This window comes from Tupaia chinensis, unplaced genomic scaffold (genome assembly GCF_000334495.1).
Source record: "Tupaia chinensis unplaced genomic scaffold, TupChi_1.0 Scaffold140548_1, whole genome shotgun sequence".
Taxonomy (NCBI): Eukaryota; Metazoa; Chordata; class Mammalia; order Scandentia; family Tupaiidae; genus Tupaia; species Tupaia belangeri.
In genome coordinates this window covers 461,246-486,712 of record NW_006200423.1, presented here as the reverse complement: position 1 = coordinate 486,712, position 25,467 = coordinate 461,246, and the positions used below count along the sequence as shown (strand labels likewise).

Below are 25,467 nucleotides of genomic sequence, written 5' to 3'. Positions count from 1 at the left end.
GACTCTTCTGTTTCTTTCAGGTAATGGTAATCCCCCCTTTTCTATTTTTCCCATGTGTTTTTGACAGCATTTATAAAATATTACCCAAATTTTCTGTGGTATATATCTCTCGCAGTTTGTAAGGACTGTATCCTTATTTATATTTTTGTTTTTATTTCTCTACTACACTACACAAATTTAACAAATATTTATTTAACAAATCAAGGTGCCTATAGCTTTCAGGTGAGCATGGAATTCTAAAAGATATATACCTCTTTGTTTATAGAAACAGGTTCAACTCTGGAAATTGGTGACATCTAGTTATTGTTGCTAAAATCAATCTCCTTTAAAAAGACACATTTCCCCAAGTGGTAATAACTTTGACTAGTCTAATGCACAATGTATTCATGCTGGGGAAACTCATTTTGTATGCTGTAATGATATATAATAACTACATGCAAAATAATAATAATAAAGTAGTCTACCTTGGAGAGATAGAATAATGTACTGATAAAAGTTTAAATACTTTGGAACTTGACTTTCTGAGTTCAAATTGTAGCTCTCTTAATTTGTAGCTATGTGACACTGAATTAGTTAAATTTTCTAGATAGGTTCCCTCATTCAGAAAATGAAGATAATAATATCCATTTCATATGGTGTTGGGAAAGTTAGATGAGCTAGCACATATAAAACACTTGGAAGATTAAATAATGTAAACACAGTAAATACTAGCTATAAATAATCAGGATAAAGAGATTTTTCACATTAAAAATAATGGATGTCAGTATTTAAGGAGTTTTTCCGAGTTTACCCTCATCGTTCAGACTTAGATATGTGTTTCTTATAAAATAATTGATAGAAAACTTTTTATAATTTTAGGAACCATTAATATAACTGGCTTGATCAGGTAAATTGAAATACTGTGTACTACTTTAAGTCAAAATTGCACAAACTTCATAAAACTCTTAAATATGTTCTATATCTCATAAAAATTGTACAGGTATCTGTGTGCACCAAAATATACAAACAAACAATAATCAATATAGAATTGATCACATTCATTAAAAATTTAAAATCTTGCTAAAGATCACATCTAAAGCTCACAAAGGTATTGATCCAAGAATACACAGTGGTTAACAATCAAATATTTTAACAATCTCTATGCCTTTGGTGTTCTCCCTGGACTCTCCACCCCAGCAAATACATCGTGGGATTTATAAGGATAATTGGCAGTATGAGGGTAGGGACTGAATTAGGGACTGTGGATACATAGATACTAGGTCATTGGGAAAGTCATGACCCATTTTTGCATAGAAAAACAGAAAATATATCCTGTTATCAACAACCTAATATTATAGTTTCAGAGATATCAAATGCTATAAAAAATAAGATAGAGAAGTGGTAGAGAGTGACTGGTTAGGCAATATCTCTCTGAGAATCACTGAAGTTCCATATGACTGACTGTGGTTCAAATCTCAGCCCCAGCAGCTTAAGAAACATAATGGACTGGGTATCAACAGATGGCATGGTGGTTAAGACACCAGACACTTCCATATGGCTGACCACGGTTTGAGTCCCAGACCTGGTGGCTTCTTTCTCACTCCCTTTCCCCTCCCTCTCTCTGTGTGTGTCTTTGGTAAAATTAAAATAAATTTATCAATTAATTAAATTAAATAATTCTAAACAAATAAATAAATTTTTAAAAAATGGAAACACAATGGGGTTGTGTGCATGCCTGCTCCAAATCCCAAAAGAATGAAGAAATAAAAGAGAAGGGATAGCAGCATGTCCGGGGGAAGTTTTATCCTTCTTTCTCTAGCTGTTTCTCTGTCTCTCTCTAGAGAGTGTACGTGGCCTCTGCCAATTAAAAAAAAAAAAGATTTACTCAGCAAAAGATGGGATAAAAGCTGCTTCAAATTTGGGACAATGTGATGTGTTAAGTTCCTTTTTTATTTCTCTAAATAGCACGTAATTTCTCAACTCTTTGTGTTTATGAGCATAACATCTCAGCTCATGTAGAAAGCTCTGCTTATATAGATTTGATTGCTTGAGCAAGTTGTTGAAGTGAACTACAGAATGGACTTCTGCAAAGAAATTGCAGGAAGATGGCAATTTTCAAGTCACATCTTTTATTCGCGTTTGATTTGAATGTGTACCTGTGTGTGAAAGAGAGTTTAAGTGGATATAATAACAGCTTCAAGAAGGAGCAAGATTCTGTTACTTACACTTTATACCTTGAACAGCATTATTGAATACATTAAATTGTGTTAAAAGTGACAACTATAAATCAAGGAAACACTTCATGCTTGGAATCTTATCTTTTACATTGTTTAAGCTGGTAATTTTCATATAGTGCCAGAAGAGCCTGGCAGTCACCGTGAACTTTCCATTGACAAGAACATGACCTCTTTTTACATCAGAATCTCTTGGTTGCTTCTCTGGTTTTAGTTAATGTTCTCACAGAAAAGCAATTGAACACTGACTGTTCTGTTAGTTGTGAAGTTCGATGGAGACAGATCTATAGGATCAATGACTGTGGACACAAAGAGTATCTTTTCCCTAGTTCTGGGTAATGAAATCCAGTTTATGGGTGTCTCGTTCTAGTACGCACTGTAAAAACAGGATACTGTTGAGTGGGCAACTTCTAACCAGAAGGAGTTTAAGTGACTTACAGTCCTGGTGTCTGTGAGGTCCAGTAATGACATAAAAAAAAAAAAAGTAAGAAAACCCACAACCATTTGGCAAAAACATCTGAGGTACTTTGGTAGACAACAAAATCAAATGAGAAAAACAACCTTATCTGACCAAACAAGCACTGCATTTGATGACTCAATTTGTTTCACTGGCATAAAAAAGTAATGATAGAAATTTTATCATTTAAAAATAGCTCACAGAGCACAATAAACAGATACTACCAAGAACATTTCCAGCAGCAAAACATATAATGAATTAAAAACCCTGGCAACATTGGCAATAGAAGATGTCTTTATCATGATTTATGTGTTTAAGCAGTGAGAAAATACTCGAGTGAAATCCAAAATGTAAATAGACCCAGAACGTGTGGGCTTCTGACTTACCTCAAATATCATTTAAACAATCAGAATTGATTTATACTTCTACATTTTTAAATAAGAATTATATCCAAGGACCAAGAATTGCATCTGAGCTGGTGGTGTGGTGGTGAAGGCAGCTGGATCCCACATGTGTGATTTGTGTGTTGGACCCTTGGAAAGCACACAAGTTGCATGCGTGTATGTTACTGACGGGAAGAATGAAGGCAAAGGGAAAGTGGTATAACCATTCTACAGTGGTCCAGGAGGCCAGGAAGAGAAAGCAAAGGTGTAACCTGGAGATAAACAGTGAGGCAGAGGAGTTTCAGGGATTGAAAAGCACTGTTGGCATAAGAAGCCGTACATGCCAAGGCCTTGTGACCCAGCATACACTTTGAAATGTCAAGTCAAACTGCAAAGAGCAATTATTACTTCACTGTATCCTTCCCTTGCTTAAATACCTTTGTTTCCACAACAGAATAATATTATTCTACTATTAATGTCAGACAAAAGCTTACTCTAACAGCTTTATCTAATACTTCTACGAACCCAGACACTTCTGGTTTCCAGACTTGTGTGATAACTTTACTCTCTATAACATTGTGAATTTCTTCTCTCTGACTATACAACCTCCTGCTAAGGAGCCTTCACTCTCCAACCTCACTCCACTACCTCATTTGCTCAGTGAACCCCTACTATGGTTCAGCTCTACTCAGATATCATATAGTGGTGCAGTGGTACAACATGACACTCTGAGAGGCACGAAGGTCCTCTGTTCAAGTCTGAAGACTTGCCTGAGCACCCATGATCCATGACTGACTGAAGGAAGTGGGGCAGGGTGGATTGTAGCATCAAGACTTTGCCATGGGTGCTGTTTTTCTCTCTCTCAGTCTTACGTTGTGTTTCTTGCTCATGGAAGAAATGAATTAATACTTTTTATTTAGAGAGAGAGATTTTTGTTACACAGAGAGAAACAGAAGTGAGAAAATCATTCCCGCAAGGGGGATGGCCATGCCACAGTCCCTTCTCCTCTATTCTCTTCTTGGGATTTGGGGCATACACGCACATGCACCTGATGTGAGTTTTAAGCTTCAGGGTCTGGGACTTGAACTGCAGTTGACTACGTGGGAGTCCAGCAACATAATCATTATTCCATCTGCTGGTTCCCAGAAATGAATGAATACATTTTTAAAAACTCTGCATGGGTGAAAATGTTAAGACTTTTTCTTTGAATTCTTCAATGGTTATCAGCAAGTTTATAATTTACATAAATGTTCCATATCATATCAGCATGTAAACCATTAATGAAAAATCTGAGCGAAATATCTGGGAGCTCCAAATGAAAACAAATATATAAAAATATTAACATGCCTTAGAAAAGAGCTTATATTTTTATTTTCTCCATGTCTGACTCTGAGGAGTAGACTGAAGAAAGTGAAGTGGAAATAAAGTGAAATAAGGGGAAAGCAATCTAAAATAGTCTTTTTTTTCTACCGTACTCTAGATTAAAAAAAAATCAAGAAAAAGGATATATTTAAGTGTCATATAATCCACAGATGAAATAATACAATCAAGAATTTTGAACTTTATGTGGAGTGAAAACTCACAAAGTACATAATTTCAATTTTAATTTTGTGGACTCCCCTCCTCCCACTATCCCATAAACCCACCAGTCAGAAAAACACTAAGACGAAGATGTTTTCCTTGCCTTTGTTTTATTTTTTTCTTATTACCAAGAATTTACTGATTTATGCTTTCAAACTATACCTAAATGTCAAGAGCATTTTACATCTAACACTTACATATTGCAAGCCTCCAAATATATATAAAAATAAAGGTTTTATCTATTGACTAAGAGTCACATAAACAGGATGTTATATTTTTTGTTGTTGAAAATATATTCATATTAAAGAGCTAGTCTACTACCTTTCCTTCTAGGCTTTGGGAAAACTAAATTATCCAGTTACACTAGATGAAATACACTTCCCCAATAAAATATAGCTGCTTTCATTTATTTTTCTATGGAAACAAAATTGAAAAAAAGAGAAACAAACAAAACAATGCAATCTTATGGATTTGTTCATGTTCTGGAAATATATAGGAATGCAAATTGTATTCCATCAGGACCTGTGGCAACTATTGCATTAGAAAGATGCATGTCTACACAATAATAGCAAATCTTTCACTTCTTTGACAGAGTTCAGGTTTAGGAAGCAAAAGTATTCTGTCCTGGGAAGGCATACTTTATATTCTGAATTGCTAATTTCTCAGTAAATCCTACTGTAGGATATTAGACGAAAACCTGCACTGCTGAAGAATTAGGAAAAAGCAAGATTTCTGCCTATTCTCTACATCCTTATACTAACTGTTTCTGATTTTGAGTGTGGACATAAAGAGTAATATCGTACACATGGAGGCTACAGATCTTAGCTGACTCCAGATTTTACAAAATCCCTGCTGTGAGTGAGTCACTGCAGAAGGGATGATTCATGTCCTTTTGTAAAGGTTAGTCCTGCAAATCTTTAAGGAGGGGGGGAAGCAGATAAAGGAAAAAAAAAAAGAGGTGACTGTAGGTCTTTCAATGAGTGGAAATAGAATTTTCCACAATCTATATACTCTACGGGGGTCCATTCTTCTCACAGTGGGTGTCTGTTCTCCCGGGCTTTAAGCCCCAGAGCTCCCAATAACACTAATTGCTTCAAAGTCCCTGTGCAGGCAAGTGACAGATTTTACTACAGGAAAGAAGGTGGACGTTAATTTCTATAAAAATGAATATGACTGCAATGGATATAAAAACTTCCCTATGACTCTAAATTAGAAATATCAATCTATCATCTTATGAAGAAATATGTTTTGATGGAATATATGATTGCTTTGTTCTACATGAACTATTATCTGATTGTTATAATTTTTAAAAATGCAGTACTTATAGAAAATCAAAGTCAAAATCATTAAAGAATATTTGGATGCCTTCACATCAGTAATCATTATTTATAATGTGCTACAGACTGGGATATTGCTTGCATTTGATTTTGTTGCACTGTGCATAAAATAGATTCCTGTGAATTACCTTACATGTCTGGCTCTATATTATTTCAGCATTACAAAGAAGTCCTCAAAGTTTGGTTCAGGTTATTTCATGTTGGTATTTTCCTGCACCTTATAACTGCCTTTTCTTTAATCTGTCTGAAGAGCCAGTGCTAATCCATAATGTACTGTACCTGCTATTAGATCCCACGAACTCAGAGATTGATATACAGGAACAAGGGAAGCTCATTAACCAGCCGAGGTGTATGAAAGTTCAGCAGATGGCTCATGGCGAAGTATATCATTGCAGTTCCATTATACTCTACTGTCAATTTCAAGTACACCACTCTTTCTGGCCCATATTTTTTGCTCACTTGAATTTGCAAGTGGCCAATAGAATAGGCCAGGGTTAGTCAGTCTAAGCTCTGCTCTGAACTCTGCAAAATATAGTCGATTTCCTGGCTCCATTATTGGCACTTTAAAACATTCTAGAATCTGAGCCTCATTAAACATATCTGTTAAGAAAACTTAGAAAATTTAATTCTCTGCTCTTTTTGAGCAGTACAAAATTAAATTAAGGAAAAAAAAATAAATTCAGTAGGACATATTCATTTCAAGTGTATACAGTTACTGGTGACACCCTCTGATAAGATTCCAGACTTTTTTTCCCCTCATTGTCAGTTGCTGCATATTTTATAGGGTAGTGTCTCAACTTGAATAATGGTGGGCTACCTGGTGTTAGCTGTTTTACCTCACACATGATTAAATTATATTTCTTCCTGTCTGAACAAAGATTATATTGAAAATACAGGAGGAATTTGACACCAGGGAAATACATGTTAGTATCTGACAAGTGTGGAATAGTGCAGAAAAATATCAATATTTGATGAAGTCATGATAAGAATCTAAGAAAAATAAGAGGAAGTTATCTGAATGTTAAATGGACAGATGTCTAGCTCCTCTTCTGAAATGCCATTTGAATGACTCTCATATCATTTAATTTTCAATTGTCAGACTCATTTGGGCAAAGCAAGTTGGTATCTAAGGAAATCAAGCAACTCCTTTCCTTGCAGTTTGGTGAATCAAATGATCTGATATGCAACAGTAATAGGAGTTCAGATGTGAGTCAAGATGTAAAATATTATTCCAATTTGCATTTTCTGTTTTATGGTAGATTAGGAAAAAATGATATATTTGAAACTGGTAAAACTATGGATGCAGGATCTATCTCTGCATGCTAGCAGGAGTCAGAATTAAAATTTAGGAAAAGTGCTGAAAATACATGTAAAAAATGGGAGACTTGAGCACAGAAAAGATACAGGTCTGTTCTAGAAGGGGCAGCACAAAATAATTTGAATGTTAAATTGGAAGCTGGACAAGGAAAGAAAGGATGCTTTTTTGACTACAGAGTTGGAAGAGTTAATAACCCAGGAAAATGAAGGGGAAAAAAAACAGCAAAACTAAACATACATGGGACTTTCCAAGGTTATTTACTCCTGTCCTCTTTTTTTTAGGCAGATAAATTCCCAAGGCAGTAAGAAAGAACTATATAGTTGTTGATTCTGTTTTAAAGTACTCTAGAGGGGAAGATTCTGGGACATTCCTTCATATACTTTTTCTAGTTTTTATTGGCCTCATAGGATGCTTACATACAAACGAATTCAGAAACCACCAATCAAAATTCAAAATGGCTCTGCTAAATCCGGAAGCAATATTTCTTTCAGTATATAAGTGATGGAATGTATTATTTTCTCCTCTACCTCCCTCAATAAATTTACCAGCAAATATCTTCCCATTTTCTCTCATCTTTTAATTCTTATATACATTGATGGCAATTAACCCTTTCCTTTTCTTCCTTGACTTAACAGCAATAGAAGAGATCCAAATTCATAATTTGGGCTCATAATGTTTCAAATAAAACAGACTTTATATTTTTTACAATGAGAAATATATCCAATTCTAATTGCATAAAAACCTAGGAATCACATATTCCTAGGATCAGTTGAGATATTATGAGGAATGCAGGATAGTTTAAGATTTAGCAGGATGGTAGCCATTTTGAAATTAAGAAAGGACTGTGAGAACAGTCTGACCAAGTGCAGAACCATAGGAGGATTGATTGAAGAATGATCGGATGAGAAATCAGGAGTGGATAATTGAGGACAAACAGGTATCAGAATAAAGCAATTAATTGACTTTGATTGACTGAAGTGATGAATGATTTTGCATGTGCTTCTAACTCTCAATACTGAGCATGCGGTGAGCTTTCTGAGACAGGATGGTGGCGCTTAACTACCTGTCTCCTTGTAATCAATTTCTGAAATAAACTCCCTTCTTCTCCAGCTTCTGCCTCTCATTTCGTTGGCCTTGAGAAGCTGCTAGATTTAGTTTGATGGTAACAGAAGAAAGAGATTTTACTTTCCTACAAGATTTATAGATTTATGTTTGAATGATTTGAATGACAAGAAACTTACTATGTCATGATGCAGCCCATATAACTTGGGGGCAGGTTTAATCTATCCTTACATAATATTTATTCTTATTTAATGCTAGAATTATAGCATTATTTTCTTTGAAAACAACTTTGGGATTTGTCATTATTCCCCATTAAATTTCTTCTCACTAAATTTGGCTTATTGTTCTAATATGAAAAAAGAAACTGGATAATATTATCTGGTACATTTACTTTTATTGTTAGCGTTGTGTCATGCTGCTATGTCCTTATCAATTTACTGATCAACATACTGTAAACAATACTAAGAACAGAAATCTACCAATTGTTTACAATCTACAGAGAAAATTGTCATCCAAGCAAGATGTTGCAATATACAATACCTTGAGGATTTCTGTATAAGTGGTTAATGGAAAAGGAAATAAAATTAGAATTGCCTTTATTTAGATTACACTAAGACTATTGTTCACCTGTCCTACTTACAAGTTCTCATAAATATGACCTACCTACACTGAGATTCAGTGGGAATGGTAAATAGAAGAAATGGTTGATTAGTTGGGTGATTTCATGGGTACTGAATGCGTCCCACTAAAAACATGTTTTCCTTAGAAGTTTGACTGATGTCTAAAATGTAATAACAGACATACTTTCCTTTAGGAACAATTCTAGTAAATACAAATATTTGTTAGAGTTATTTCACTCATATAAATTTACATCTTCACATTATGAAATGTATAGACTGGAGTCTGCCATATGGGATCCAGTGCCTTAACCACCATGCCAACTGTTGGTCTGAGAAAGATAAGCTTTTTAAGTGAAGTGTATAGTACCTGTACAGTTTTGTTAGTTCAAAAATGTGATAGAAATACTAGAAATCAAATAGTCTTGTATCTGATTTAAAAGATCAGATTTAAGTCTCTGGATGATGCTTTCTGAGGGACACTAAATGCAAAATCTTGAAAAACAGAGAAGTAAGTTCATGTCTTTGTGACTGTCGTCAGACAGGCACCATGATAGCAGATAGCAGTAGCAATCAAACCTGAGGCAAGAGATTTCAGAAAGGCAATAGTCCAGTCTTCTAATGATAATTTACTTCCACTTGGGAATGACAAGACTAGATATGGCATCAGGAATGTGACCCCCCAAATGAAAATAGTGATGATGTGCCCCTTGCCTCTGCTGCCATTAAATTCTCAGTTAGTGAAAGAAGGGGTAAAGGGAAACGCTTCCACGTTTGCTTTCATTAACATTCACCTGTACACCTCAGTTTTCAAAAATTCTTCTTAGAATGTCCTGGACATATTTTAAAATATATACAAAACTTACCAAATTTGAAATACATATAAAATATTAGACTAGCTCCATTTAGTTCTAGTAGGACTAGTTTTGAAGACCGTTGATGATTGCTTAGATCAACTTGTTTGTTTTACAGGAGCACAGGCAAGTGTTGAGAAACAAAATTTCCTGCTTCCTGGATTTTGAAGAGTATTCAAGTTGCTATTTCCAGTTTAGAGCTACTCAACATGATAGAGCTTTTTCTCTTACTTTGTTTTTAATAATCATGCAACTGGAGAGGGAAAAAAAAAACTCAAATAAACAATCTAAATGTATATCTTAAGGACCTAGAAAAATCAAAAAGAAACTAATCCTAAATTCAGCAGAAGGAAGGACAAAATACAGATCACAGCAGAGGGCAAGCAGGTGGCATGGTGGTTAAGGCACTGGACTTTCACATGGCTAAACATGGATCAAGTTCTGGGCCATGATGTATGATCTTTTTCATGTGCTAATGAATTTGGCTTGCTAGTTTTTTGTTGAGGGCTTTTATATTTATGCTCATCAGGCATGATGACCTGTATTTTTTCTTTTTTGAGTATCCTTATCTGAGTTTAGTATCAGCTTAATGTTGGTCTTATAAAATAAAGTCAGGAATGAGTATCCTCCTTTTTCATTTTTAATTTATTTTGGAAGAGATGGAGAAGGATAGATGTTAATTCTTTAAATGTTTAGTAGAAATCTTCACTGAAGTCCTCAAGTCCTGGGGTTTCTTTTATTGGAAGGATTTTTCTTATTGATTCAATTTCCTTACTCATCGTTGGTCTGCTAGGATTTTCTATCTTTTCAGTATTCAGTGCTCATAAATTCTATGTCTCAGGAATGTATCCATGTCTTCTAGGTTATCCAATTCATTGGCATGTAATTGTTTACGAAAGTTTAATTTGCCTATTTGTTTGTTTGGTTTGTACATGGACCCCAAAGCATAGGCAACAAAATTAAAAATAGAAAATAAGGAATCACATAAAACTAAAAAGCTTCTCCATAGCAAATGAAATAACTAACGGAATGAGGCGATAATCTATGAAATGAGGGAATATATTTGCTAACATTATTGGAAAACATATAATGTTCAAAATATAAAAATCTCAAACTACTCAATAGCAAAATAGTCATAATAATAATAATAACCTGACCAAAGAAAAAGCAAAGGACTTGAGAAAACTTTCCCAAAAGGAAGACACAAATGGCCAACAAGTATATGAAAAAAATGCCCAACCTTAATAATTATTGATTTTAAACTATGGTGAGGTATCACCTTAAATCTGTTGGACTGGTTATTTCCAAGAAAGATGAAATGCTGAGTATTGGCAAAGATGTGTAAAACAGTAGAACCCTGTACACTGATGATGGGAAAGTAACTTCATCCTGACATTACAAAAACTACCATGGAAGGTCTACCAAAAATTGAAATAGAACTCCCATGAATTCAGATATTCTATCCCTTGGTATATATCTAAAGGAAACAGAATAAATATATCCTGGAAATATCTGCACACTCATGTGTATTACAACATTATTCACAATAGCCCATGTATTAATGGAATCAACTGAAGTTTCATTCATTAATAGATAAATGAATATAGAAAATGTGGCATATGCATATATATGAGAGGACTTCAAAAACTATGGAAAAATGAAATTAAAGTCAAAGTTTAGTTTGGTGCCTAAAATATTGAAAGCCATGCATAGATTCTTTATAGTATGCATTTTCTGCAAACCTTTTGATGACTCTACTCCTATATATCTTATTGAACATGATTCAGTCTTTAAAAAACAGAAAATCTTATCATTTGTGACACTATAGAAGAACTTAGAGGACACTATGCTAAATATAATAAACCAGACACAGAAAGATAAGTACTTTATAATCTAAAAAAAAAAAGTTGAATTCATAGAAAGTAAAATAGTGAATGTCAAAGGCTGAGGGGAAGTTTGGTAAATGGGTATGAAGTTTCAGTTTGAGGGGACGAATAAACTTTGGAGGTCTACTGTATTGTGCAGTAACTGTTAATATTAATATATTGAATACTTGCAAATTGCTATGATATGTTAAAGGGTCTAACTCCCCCATAATTGAGATAGAAGTATTATTGACCTTGATCTAGTAATTTTATAGCATATGCATTTATCAAAACATCACATTGTGGGACCAGCAGTTGGCATAATGGCTATGTCACTGGACTCCCATGTAGTTGACTGTGGTTTGAGTCTCAGATCCCGTGGCTTAAACTCACGCCGGGCGTTTGTGCATGCATGCCCAAGATACAGAGAGGACATTTTTTGCTTTCTGTCTCTCTGCCTCTCTGTCTCTCTTTGTCTTTCTGGTGGGCACATGCACCCTATAGCAAAACCTCTCAAAACAAAATAAAACAAAACACCACATTGTACACCACAAATATAAACAGCTTTTGTCAGTTATACCTTAGAAAAGCTGAGAAATAAACAGAACTAAATTAAAAGAATTATGATAGAAGATAACACTCCTTTTACTGCTAGAAATGAACTTTTCATCAGCCATATTATACAGTAAAAACCACAACTTCCTATTCATCCCTCCAAAAAGTCAGTCCCACAAAAGTCATGCTTTACCAAGAAAAGGGTTTAAAATTCAAAAGATGTGCTATTAATGAATAGTGCCAGCCTGTGGCATGGTTGTTAAGGTGCTGAGCCCCCAAGGCTGACTATGGGGATGAGTCTCAGATCCTATGGCTTGAAAAACAAGCCAGATACATGTGCATACATGCCCAAAATCCTGAGAGGAGAAATGGAAGAATGGAAGAGAAGAAATTATGGAGTGACCATCCTCCATGGGCGGGTGCTTTCTCACTTTCTCACTCTGTCTCTCTTTCACTCTCCCTCTCTTTAGTGAGTTCATGTGCCCTCTAATACATTCTTAAATTTAAAAAAATTTTAAATAAAGATGATTTGGTGTAAAACCAAGATAAAACTAAACACATTTTTTAAAACCCTGATACTGAAAGATATATAAATAGATTACATACCGGGTTTAGAAGGATTGTGAGGAAAAGTTCACCTCCTCTGATACTTTTGTCCAATTCTTGGGGTCCTCCTGGGTACTCTTTGTAGAAAATAGTATGGGTGAACAACCCACAGGTCTGCCGTGGGAGGACCTGAAGAAAGGGGGGGGGAATGAACATGATTTAACTTAAGAACTCCATCACTCTCATGACTTCATAATCTGCAAATAATCATTTCGTACTGGAGTTCCTTGGTTGCCAAAAATCTTACCGTAATCAAGAGCTGATGTTGGAGAAATGATGTAAATATTAAGGCCAAACCAAAGCTAGAGGACATATAGGTTAAAAACAAACAAACAAACAACAACAACAACAACACACACACACACACACACACACACACACATAAATTCAACCCACCCCCAGAGTTACATTCAAGAAAGGCTGTCATCCTCTATGTTTCTGAACTCCAGTTCTGCATTGTACTCAGGTATGAAACTGAAAAAGAATTGTTTTTATCACTACTTCCACATGTGCTCTGTTTTTTACCACACTTCAAATTTTTAGGTCAATCTATAGATCTTAAAGTAATAGAAATAATGAGTCAGGAAGGTATCAGTATTTAAAGGGGAGTTGCTTTGACCTTGGCAACTGATGATGCGACTACATTCTGAAACACCGAAAGTGGGGATGATATAGCCTATTTTCAAACAGTAAAAGATTTCCCTTTTTTTAATTCTAACAAACAATGATAAATTCTCATCTAAAATTAAATTGCTTTTATTCCTTACATTAGATTATTATTTTTTATATTGATTTACCTGAAAATAAAATATATAACTCCCTTTTTGGAGTATCTGCGGAAAATGTATAAGAAAAGAACAGTATCCCAGAAACTCTTGGATAAATTTAGCTCTTGGATGCTATTTGTTCCATTCTGTCTGTTGAGAGTGTAGTAATTTGAGAGGTGTTTTCTTGGTCCATGGACACACCCTCTGTCTGTAAAACTCAGTAAAACCACTCAAGCACATACTGAGAAAATCTCCAGAAGTATAGGATCCCTAGACAAAATTTCAATCCTGACACTGCAGTCTGTGACCTGTACATCACTCATTATTTCTGGTTTGTCTTAGACTTGCCAAAGCTATCCCATAGTCTAGGGAGTAAACCTGCAGTGGAACAAGGTATTATTCTGTGACGAGGCATGACCATGGTGGTTGGGAGTTTTGGATCCTCGGGTCCAGGAAGTCTGAAGGTATGTCTTTAGCGGTGACAGTTGATCTGTCTTCCTCTCACATGTAGATATTAAGGGCCCTCAATACCTACGGAAACATGCGCTCACCATGATGCTGTTGTGAATGAAGCCCTTCCGGTATCGGGCAGGTTTCAGATGTGGGTATTCTTCAGTGCTGGTGACCTGAATTCCCCAGACCTTCTTCCAGGCTGTGTACAGCTGCATATGAACAGGGTAGACCCCCGAGTGGTGCGGGGCCACAGCATAGCCCATGTTGATTGGTATCCCATGTTCCTAAAAGAAAGCCAGAGTAAAGACATGACAGTGTGGGCAATCAGCCAGTTACAATGATTTGCACAAACATCTATGTAAGAGACACTGAATTCTGTACTAAGTTTGAGAAATAGAAAAACTAGCAAGGTAATGTGTTTATTTTTTCAGCAGCTCATAATTATGGAGTGATCTGATGCATAATCGATGTGGTAATTACTTAGGGCATGTGGTATGTGGGTGAGATTAATTCTGAATTTTGAATACAGAAAGTTTTAGGAGAAGATAGAAAGTGAATTTGGCCTTTTTGTTCACATAGATAGAAAGGGAAAAAAAAAATAGGTGTCATTTGAGCAAGTGCCCAAAGATGAGGGATGAGAGCACTGTGTGTGTGTGTGTGTGTGTGTGTGTGTGTGTGTGTGTATATGCAGCATGTATAATAGTGAAGAAAAACAGAAAGGTAAGTACAAATAACAGAATGATGAGTGTTTGTAGTTAAATGGAAGAATTTGCAATTAATTCTCTTTGAATTCTGTAGGCAAAGAAGCTCTCTGAACACAGATGACCAAAGGTCTGCTCTGTTTTAAGAAGGGCTCTAGTAAGAACATGCTAAAATAAATCATAAATGGAGAAGAAAGGACTTGGGTTGAGACTGGGAAGCTATTTTTATGATACAGATTAAGTGAAGATTAGGTAACCAAATGACATTATTCGTGGTCAAATTGAAAGAGAGGGAGTTAATGCTACTCATGAGTCAGTGATGTTTTGGAAACAGAGGACAAGGAAAGAAAAAGGCTAAGATTCTCCTCTTGGCTTAAAATCTTAACAACTCAATTTATTTTTATAAAATACACACTTTACTATGAGACACTTACCTTGGGTAAATAGTGAACTCCAAATGAAAATTTATAAATTTAAAACAAGAATGTGAAAAAACTGTCAAAGAGAGGTGCTATATTCCTACGTACATGAACTAGAGCTGCAGTTTTCTAATTTTTGCTTCTTTATATCTCACCCTTTAAATGCTTATCTGCTTTATAAAGACTCCGTGTGGGATTAAATCTCATCAATTGACGTTATAAATGACAATGTACAGTCATATATGAAAGCTGACTGAATCAATAAACAGAGCACAAAAGTGTTGACTTGACAATTGCTATTTATATTTTCTATTACATGGTACACAGCATAGGAAAGGAATTCAGTCTGGGGTAATAAGCAAGCAGGGAATGGATCTCATCTCTCCAATGCCTAAGTCATATGCCACACTCAGTCCAGAAGATGGGCCCTAAATATTTCGCAAGCCCCCATCATTCTTTCTTTTGTGGAATGACCCTCATTGTATAGACAAATTCACCTCTCTTTCACCAAGTCTATATGTTTTCTAACATCTATTACAATAAATGACTCCGTAGAAAGACTGAATTATGAAATCAATGCTGGAAAATGAGCTGGAGTCTTTTGCTCGGCACAAGGGAAAATTCATTTCTTGATGTGTGCAGAAGAAAAATACTTCTTCCAAAAGCTTGCATTTTCAATATGTGGCAAGTTTGGAAAAGTTCTGTAACAAAAGTACTTGGAACTTATCAGAGGCAGCAGACAACACATCACTGGGGGACTTGTCCTGGGAAAAGCCTTCCTTCTTTTTGGTTTGCTCCATTCTACCCAGAGAATAGTCACAAAGCATTTCAAGGATGAGCGATCACCTGATAGCCAACATACTGCAAGGGTGTACATACTCTGGGTGTGTAAAATAGAGTCAAAATTCCTCCTGAGAGAAATCTAGGGTCTAGGGTGTTCAAATCCCTTGACTGTCTGGCAAATAAAATTTGCACGACTGTTGCCTAGAGAGGTATTAGTGATTCACAGGAACAACAATCTTTCATACTCTTAGGACTCTCTAAAATGAATTGTGCTGATGCTTGATAAGGCTCGTCCCATAATTTGAAGAATGATAAAGTGGACAGAGTAACAATCCTAATGGTCCTCACTAATCACTTTGTTAGTCTTCATTTACCATCACTGAATAACGTTTTATTCCTAATCTGGTGGTCTCAAATGCTAAATAGGTAAATACGTGAATGTTCCAGAAATAAAAGAGATGAAAAATAAAATCAGGGAGGGGAATTGAAATAGCAAACGACTGTACCTCTTCAGGAGAAAAGACATTTCATTTGGACAGGTAGTAAAATAAATTGCAGAAATTTCATGAAAAACCAGCAGGTAAAAAGCAATTGATTTGGTGAGTAGGAAGGAAGGGGCAATAAAAGATTTTATTATATTTATTGATTTCTGGGGGCTCAATGTTATACTGTTCATAAGGTCATCTTATCACACGAGCAACTAGAGTTCAATCAAAGTAGTAAATCACAGTAGATAATTATGAATTTATACTTTTTCCATCTAAATGATAACACAAAGTGAAAAGTTATTCCCTAGTAACTCTTTTCCTATCATCAAGGGACTTGATGTACTAGAAACCTTCATTCTTTACTGTCTGGTGCTTCAAATCCACTTCATAGAGACTTGGTCAACTTCGAAGTTGAACTAAGCATCATATTCACACATGATCAGACAGCGCACAAAATTGGAAAATATTTTTAGTGTAAATATAAGAAGTACTTGAAATGCTATACAAATAGAAATGGAAATGATGGAATAATCAAATACTTTCGGGCAGGCTCCATGGCTAGTGTTTGAGACCCAGATCCCATATGACAAGCTGAGGCTTGAATCCTAGCACTGGTGGCTTGGCCAACACACTTGGCACATGCGTATGTGCTAAATCCCGACAGGATGGAGAGATGGAGAAGGGAAGTGTTCTGACTGTGCTCCTCTGGGGGAAGTCTCCCCACTCCTCTCTCTCTCTGGTAAGTACACGTGCCCTCTAGTAATTAAAAAAATATTCACATACAGCTCTGATTATTGATTAGAACAATGTCTTTTTTTTGAATCTGGATATCCTATGATATTATCTCACCACAAATATTTGTAGGGGAAATTGACTTGATCTCATTTTTTTCAGTTATATTAATTCTTAGTTGGTTAGAAAATGAGATATTATGGTAATTTGCAGACTGCATAAAAATGACCACCATTTAAAATAATACACTAAAATTTATTTAGCGCTATAGTTGTAACAGCATCTGACATTGTCTCATTTAATTTTTTAAATAATTTCTACCTGCTATAACTCTCTGCAATTATTTAGCACCTAGTATTTATGAAGTGTTTTTACATTCCTGTATAATGAAATCCTAGAATAATCTTGTCAGAAGGACTGGATGTCATTATACAATGGGGAACATGAGGCTCAGAGAAAGCACATGACTTGTTCATATTTGCAAACATCAGAGCAAGATTTATGCTCAAGTTCTCTAAATTTATAGTCTTTGCTTTTGGTTTTCTATTGAACTGTTTCTACTGTGATCCTTCCCCACCTACCTTCCCACTTTCCAATTAATGACTGAAAACCTAGAACTTATAAAAGGAAATATAAAGAGATTATAAAACAAAAATGTACATTTCTCAATATCCCCTGCAGTTCTTTTCTTTTTAGTTTATTTAGTTACGTATTTCATGAGCAGGAGAGAGAGAGTGAGAGAAAGAGATAGCGAGACAGCACCCCAACAGGTAGAGAGACAGCCTTCATCTACCCCAGTCTACCCCCAGCTTCAGCCAGGCCTGGATCATGGGCAAATCTGTGCTCTGAAAGCAGAGAGAGGTCTCTGGATGTGAACTCAGGCCTCTCCTTTGTGGTCAATCTTGGAGAGGATGGCAGTTTACCACTGCCTCACTGTTCGCCATGAAGCTAACATAAAAATGCAAATGCAGTTCAGCCAATTAGATGATTCAGGACAAAGTCAGGAAGGCAGGGTGAGGGGCAGAGGCTAATTTCTGGCAGCCCCTGCCTCCTTTCACTGGCATGTAAAATCTTGAAATTTGCTGCAGCGGTATTTGATGCCATTGACAAGATGGTAGGGGAGACTTACTGTTTGTCAGAGCTCCAGTGGCAGCATTAGAAATGGTGGCTTCTCCAAGGAGCCCACTGTGTGGGTCTGTGTGTCCTGTAGGGGCCCAGCCTAGAATCTGCTCCATCAGCCTTTCTTCCAAAGTTTTCAGAAAAACTTAAATTGCTGAGTAAAATTTCCTGATGTTTAAAGAAACTTAAACTACTTCTGCTTCTAGCTTGGAAATCTGATAGAGCTGGTCTTAGCTTCTTTATACTGAGTATGAGAAATTTAAGAGGTCCATGGGAGATAGATGTCGAGTGGTTTGAATTCTAGGTAAACAGAGCAAGACTTGCTAAGGCACTACCCAATATTTCTCTATAAAACTGACTGGTATCAGTAAATACTTCTTTGTGACAAGATGTTATCACACACAACTGTTATATCATCTGTACTAGACAGCCAGAAAATACTGTATAGACAATAAATGGGTTATTTAAATAATCCATGCCAAGCACACATCAAATCAATTAAATTGCACTATGTTTGGAATGATCAGGTTTTGTGAATTTTATCAAGCACTTTGTTAAACTGAGGATACACTACATCTAAAACATGGCTTCTACCTTCATGAAATTTGAAATCAAGAGACAACTGTGGGAACCAATTAAATGTGTGTATCTTAATTTTTCTTAGTTTTGGCCCCAAAGAGCATTTGAGTTTTTAGATATTGTTATCTCAAGCTCCAAGGTATTTTACTAATAGAAAACAAAGTAAAACAAAAAAACAATGACCTTGACATGAACATCTAAAGGAAGTAGAAAATCTGTTTCCAAGTAATATTGTCCTAATGGCTATTGAAGTTAAAATAAGAAATTTCTACCTAGAGGCTTGCAATTTTAATCTTCCTCTGCATTTCATTGGTAATAAGGAAAATGCAAATCAGTATAGTAAATTATGCCTAGAAAGTATTTGATAAGGATGGAATACAGATAATCACTGCTTGCATTTCAGGTGACAGCTTTAGTCATGTGATTGCATGAGCAGATTTCTGGCCCAATGACGTGTTGTTGGTGCTATTTTTTTTCTCACTTAGCAATTATCAAATAGAACTTGGATTTAGAATTAGCATTATTAGTGCTCCCAAGACTGATATTTTATTATGGTTTCCAAATAAGAGCTAATAAATATAAATGTTGGAATTAAAAAGATTCCAAACAAAGTAATAATCTCAATAAAACGCTAGTGGGAATAAACTACTCCAGACCAATAGTTATTATAGAAAAAAATTAGTGTCCTGGGTCAAATGCTCTTTGTTTTAATATGAATAGAATTTATATACATGACTATGGTAAGAACAAGCTAAAAAGTAAATTAGATCCTATGTATTTGCCATGAAATTTGTATTAGAAACAAGATTAGATATTTAATAGCAATAAGTTAAACTCTTAAATAGGATAAACAGTCATTGGGATCCCTTTTCTCCAATCCTCCAGCACAGTTTGCTAGGCATGCACTCGGGCACCAGGAGTGATTTCAGCCTCACTAGGCCAGGGACTCGAACTGCGGTCAGCACGCAGCTTCCAGCTCCACAGTCAGGTACACTACAGACTGTATCTCAGAAGTTGGACCTAAGGATAATTTTAAAAGGGCTTATTTCACTCCAGTTTATATATGGTTTTCTGCTATCGGTGTTCTTTTAAAAATAATAGCTTCATTATTTAATTCACCAGCATAAACTCATCAATGGTTCCTTGTTGTATTAAATATGCAACTACTTAGCTACTTAATTCTGCTCTCTGAGTTTCAGTAATTATTTACTCTTGGGCATATTCTCTAGCTATACTCTCACTACCCTAGACTGTGTTTTGTCAGATGAATTTGCAGACTCATAAATATCTCTAAATTAATACTGTTATTTGAATACGGTGTTACTTGTGTATCTCTGCCAATGGAACCTAACCTCTTCATGTGTAGATATTATTTTCTTTTCATTTAGCTACCACTATGGTCTACCATACTACTTGCAATATGGTAAGTGCACAATAAAGTATTTATTACTCCAAATAGTGTCCAAGAGCTTGGACTTAAGATTGACTAGATTTGAATTGTGGGTTTTGCCATTCATTAGTTATATCACCTTAAGAGATTGTCTTTTCTTTTCTTTTTTTTTTTTTTTTTTTTTTTAGGGGTTTTTTTATTGGGCCCATCCTGTGCTCACTGGAGAGACAGAGAAAGACAGAGAGACAGGAAGTGAGAAGAGGAGGGATGACCTCACCATGATCCCTTCTCCATTCTTCTCTTGGGATTTTGGGCACACATGCACACACTCCTGGTGTGAGTTTTAAGCTGCCAAGTCTGTGACTCGAACCTTGGTCAAGTACATGGTAGTCCTGCAATGTAATCGTTATGCCATCTTCTGATCCCCTCATTGCTGTTTTAATCCATGTATGAACTGGGTCTCCTTGTCCCTTGAGGTCTAGATAAAATGAAATGAATCCCCCCATTCCAAGACTTGTGTCTGATTTGTAGAAATTCCTAGGCAGTTACATTCCCTAAGTCACCTTTGACTCCAAATTTTTGTTCCCTCAGTTTATGGATTCTTTCAGTACCAAGAGCTGTCAGAATGAATTTTTGCTATAGGGCGCATGCACTCGCCAGACAGACAGAGAGAAAGAAAGTGAGAAATCACCCCCTAGGGGGGATGACCATACCACAATCCCTTCTCCTCCATTCTCCTCTTGGGATCTTGGGCACGCATGCACATGCGCCCGGCATGAGTTTTAAGCCACCGGGTCCAGGATCAAACTGCGGTCGACTACATGGGAGTCCAGCGACCTAGCCATTATGCTAACTGCTGGTCCCAACTTTAGGAGATTTTCTTAACTTTCCTGTGCCTCAGATTCCTCATATATAAAATTAGACTAATAATATTAGAAAATTTAAAAAATGACGGTGTTAAGGGAGTTGATATTTAAATGCCTATGAAATCATAAACTCTATTTAGGTGCTCATTGTTCACCAAGCATCCGTAGATTATTTTAGGGAAAATATCAACTTCAGGAAATACAAACACAAAGACCAAGGTCCTTGGAAAACCATAACCAAGGACAATGACTAAAGATTGAAGAAGAAAGATTTAGACTAAAAGCAAAATACATGCCAACTACTAGGTCTGAAGGAGCTGGGGCAGAGGGTAAAATCTGAAATAACAGTGGCCTATCTATTTCACTATCAACTCTTCTTGGTCTGTTTTGTGTCCTGGGGGTCAGAGTATATGAACTATTTCAATGAGCCCTTTCTTTTTTGGTTCCCATTTAGTTTGGCAAATAGAGAGTGCTGGTAAGACATCAGAGGGAAGAAACAGCAAAGCCGGTGTATTTATTCTCTCAGCCCCCCTCTATGCAACATTGTCTTTCTGCTGTCTGCCTTCTTCAAAGGTTAAAACAACTATCAAGGTGTCCCTTCCTTTCCCCTCCACATCTATGATTCTCTCTGGTTTCTGGTAACCTGTCCTTTCCTTTGTCCCTTTAAAATTGGGGTTTCATAACACTCTACTTCCACAGTGACCAGTCCTTGGGTGGTCCCCTCTATGCTACCTGTGCCTTTGTAAATAGTCCTTTCTAAATTCTCTGCAGGTATTATTGTCATTTCTAATCTTCCATCACTTGATGTGAAACAAATAGTTAATTACAAAATCTCTCTTAGATCCTGGGAGCACAGGTTGCTACTATGGTGAAACAATTCAGGTAAACTAATAAGGAAGAATACATTATCTTAAAAGAACATAACTCCAAGGGATTGCTTTAGATTATTCCAGCAACTGAATACAGGCAAGCAACGCAGTGCTCCTTCATGAAGATATTACAGCTAGATACTAATAAATGGACAGAGATCTGTAGGCATCAAGTGCAGAGGTGGAAAGAACCCTCAGTGAGCAGATGCAGCATCTGTGGTCAGACGCTGGTAGATAGATTACAGAAGATCTGAAAACCAGAGAGCTTGGGAAGAAAGGAGAAAAATGGGCATGGGGAGGACTGTGACAAGGTTATCCTGGAAACATTCCCTGGACCTTACATCAAGAGTTGAGTAGAAACTTGAAGAACAAATGCAAGTATCTATACAGATACTTGAAGAATGAATTGGAAGTATCTATACAGGGAAGAACCAGACAATTTTTTTATTAATTATTTTTATTATGACTATGTTTGTACTCCAGGAGATATGGCTTATGAAAGGTGATTTTAAATCCCTAGTGCCTAACTGAATGTCCAATACATTGTTGATATTTAATAAATGATTTTAAATGAAATAATAAATTAAACATGCTATTAAATAAATATATTATAGGTGCGTAATAAATTAATGTAAATGGAAAAATAAATGAAATAAAGACTGCATAAATAAATGCACTTATAGTAAAGTGCTAATGCATTAAATAGTACTCTGTTGAACTTAAAATATTGATTTGTCCTCCTAAATACACAACTTCTAGGGAATGACACTGGTGCTAAAGAGTATAGATCGGATTATCTATTTTTTCTTTTAATAAGGACTTGGAATCATATTGTCAACTTTGAAAATGATCCTAGTGTTATTGATTTTCCACTGTGTTTGGGGGACTGAAATCGTCTTCTGTTTTCATAAGTGATAAAAGCAATGACTATGTGACCCTGGAAATTGGCTGGGTCAGTCTTGACACTTTTTGGACTGAAGCCTAGTAAATGGTGCAAATCTCTGGAGGGCTCTGTGTTACAAATGGATTTTTCTTTTGAAAAAGAAATAGCACATCAATGGCGTTACTTCTACAGCGGTGAACTTTCCAATCCTAAGTAAAGCTATTTTGAGCAATTGAGACACATCCTTTTAATATTCTTGACTGTTGAAGGCCTACTTTGCTACTTAAAAGGAAATAACAGAAAGACTAGGTAAGTCTTTATTGCACTGAATAAAATAGGCCGTTTCAGTTGATTTGACACTTGCCTTGCTAACTTTGTGTGCTCAGAAGTATTACTTTATTAACCATCAACATTTTCAACACATTTTAGCTGGTGGACGAAGCAACATAAGCAGATGATTTAAAGACGGGAAACATTCAACCACTCACTTATAAAACATGAAAGTAGCCCTAGAACCGGTTCAATCAATCCACTTATTCACCTGGCTACATGCTCATATGTGGACATTTGTTAGATCTCTATTTTCTATTTAGAAATTAGTCATACATTCTTCATCTTTTTCTGTATTTATTTATTTATTTTCTTGAGATTTTTGCTATAGAGCACATGCGCTTGCTGGCAGGACAGAGAAACAGAAAGTGAGAAATACCCGCCTCTCTCCGGGGCAATACCTTCTCCTCCATTCTCCTCTCAGGATCTTGGGCATGCACACACATGTGCCAGGCATGTATTTTAAGCCATCAGGTCTGGAACTCAAAGTGCAGTCAACTATGTGAAAGTCCAGCAACATAACCAATATGCCATCTGCTGGTCCCACATCTTACATCTTATCAAACATGCTATTTTTAATTTTCTCCATTTCTGTATAAATGCATTGCTTTTATGTGAACAATTTGAAATAAAAATCTAAATAAAACTTGCTCATGTAAATAAAAAAAGATGGGAGACAGTAGGAGTATGTTTGTAGGGAGAGTGAAATGATTTAGGAGAGAGAGGAGAACTGATGCAATGTCTTGAACAGTCAAGAGAGAGCAGTGAGTACAGATGTAGAGAGCATGGTATTTCCATTTCTTTATCTTTTACTTATCATTTATAGAAGCCAAGACCGTGTGTTTTTCTCACAAGATTTCACTCTTCAGTTTATGCTACTGTTAACATAGTGTACCTTAATTGATGGTACCTATATATTCAAAATATTTTACTAAGCAATTATAATCACTTGGGTAAGAGCGATAAAGATTATTATTATTATTATATTTTTCTGGTCATGTGTTTCAAATTAAAATTATACTTACTGGGCCAGGAAATGGCGAAATGGTTATGTCACTGGACTCCCATGTACTTGACTGCGGTTTGAGTCCTGATGTAGTGACTTAAAACAACCTGGGTGTATGTGCATGCATGCCCAAGATCCCAGGAGGAGAATGGAGGAGAAAGGATTGCAGTGTGGCCATTACTCTGGGTGAGGAGAGATGATTTTTCACTTTCTGTCTCTCTGTCTCTCTGACAATGCCCTATAGCAAAAAGAAACAAACAAAAAAATACTCTCTCAAAAAAAGGCAAAACAAACAAACAAGACAAAACATAGCTATTAATGTATTTCCATTTTGCTCTCCTCAGATTGAAGTGGTTGTGGTAATAATGGGAGTATGCGGAAGTTCACTTCTGATTTACTGATATTTTTTGTTGTTTCCTTCAGTGAAGAATAAGCAGGTCATTAGCTGAGAGTGAGGATGGGACCATTTGTGTAGCAGATGAGAAAGAAGAAGGTGTGAAACAGTGGTCTAGAAGAGTAGGATTATGAACAACATCAGGACGCGTAAGGTAGTGTCTGTGTAGGACTGAGGGGCCGCTGGAGGTCTACGAGTGGTGGAATGTCTCCCTCTGGCTTTTAAGTGAGAAAATAAGTGTTGGTCTCCATCAGATTTAGTGTCAGGAATACAGGCACAGACTAGATGTAGATTTGGAATCAACTAGAGTTGAGGCTTCCTGGGGGGGGTGTGATGAAGAGAGAGGTCTGAAGGAATTTAGGCTCTGAAAAAGGACAAGCTCGTGATGAGGGTTTTTGAAATAAGCAAAATGAGGGTGAGAGCAGGAACCCAGGAGGAGTCAGGAAACCCAAAGACCTGTTAACATAATTTCTCAGGGACTGTAGAACCCATTTCAGTACTGTTCCTTTCAGGGCAACCCCACAACAGGCAAAATCTATTTCATGACAAGAGAGATGTTACACAGTTGAGTTAAAGTGGCTGATAATGCATTTGAAATGGTAATGTTCAAGATTCTTAAATGGGTAGAGTCGGATGGAAACAAGAATGGTATTTTCAATCCCACTATTACATCATTTCTAGAATACTGTAAGCAGAAATATGTGATGAGAAGGTATTCAAGAGACCAGCAGTTAGCGTAATGGCTATGTTGCTGGACTCCCATGTAGTCGACCGCGGTTCACATCCCGGACCCGGTGGCTTAAAACTCACGCTGGGCACGTGTGTGTGCGTGTCCAAGAT

The 25,467-nt window shown here is 36.2% G+C and overlaps 1 protein-coding gene across 1 annotated transcript in view; it reads right to left on the bottom strand.

Moving 5' to 3' along the window:
- NDST4 (N-deacetylase and N-sulfotransferase 4) overlaps positions 1–25,467 on the bottom strand; it is a 214,175-nt gene that overhangs the window by 79,221 nt on the left and 109,487 nt on the right. Inside the window, exons 4-5 of the mRNA XM_006162790.3 lie at positions 14,167–14,352; positions 12,849–12,977 (exon numbers count right to left, since the gene is read on the bottom strand). Of these exons, the coding sequence (XP_006162852.1) occupies positions 12,849–12,977; positions 14,167–14,352 (315 nt within the window). The remainder of the gene's footprint in view (positions 1–12,848; positions 12,978–14,166; positions 14,353–25,467) is intronic.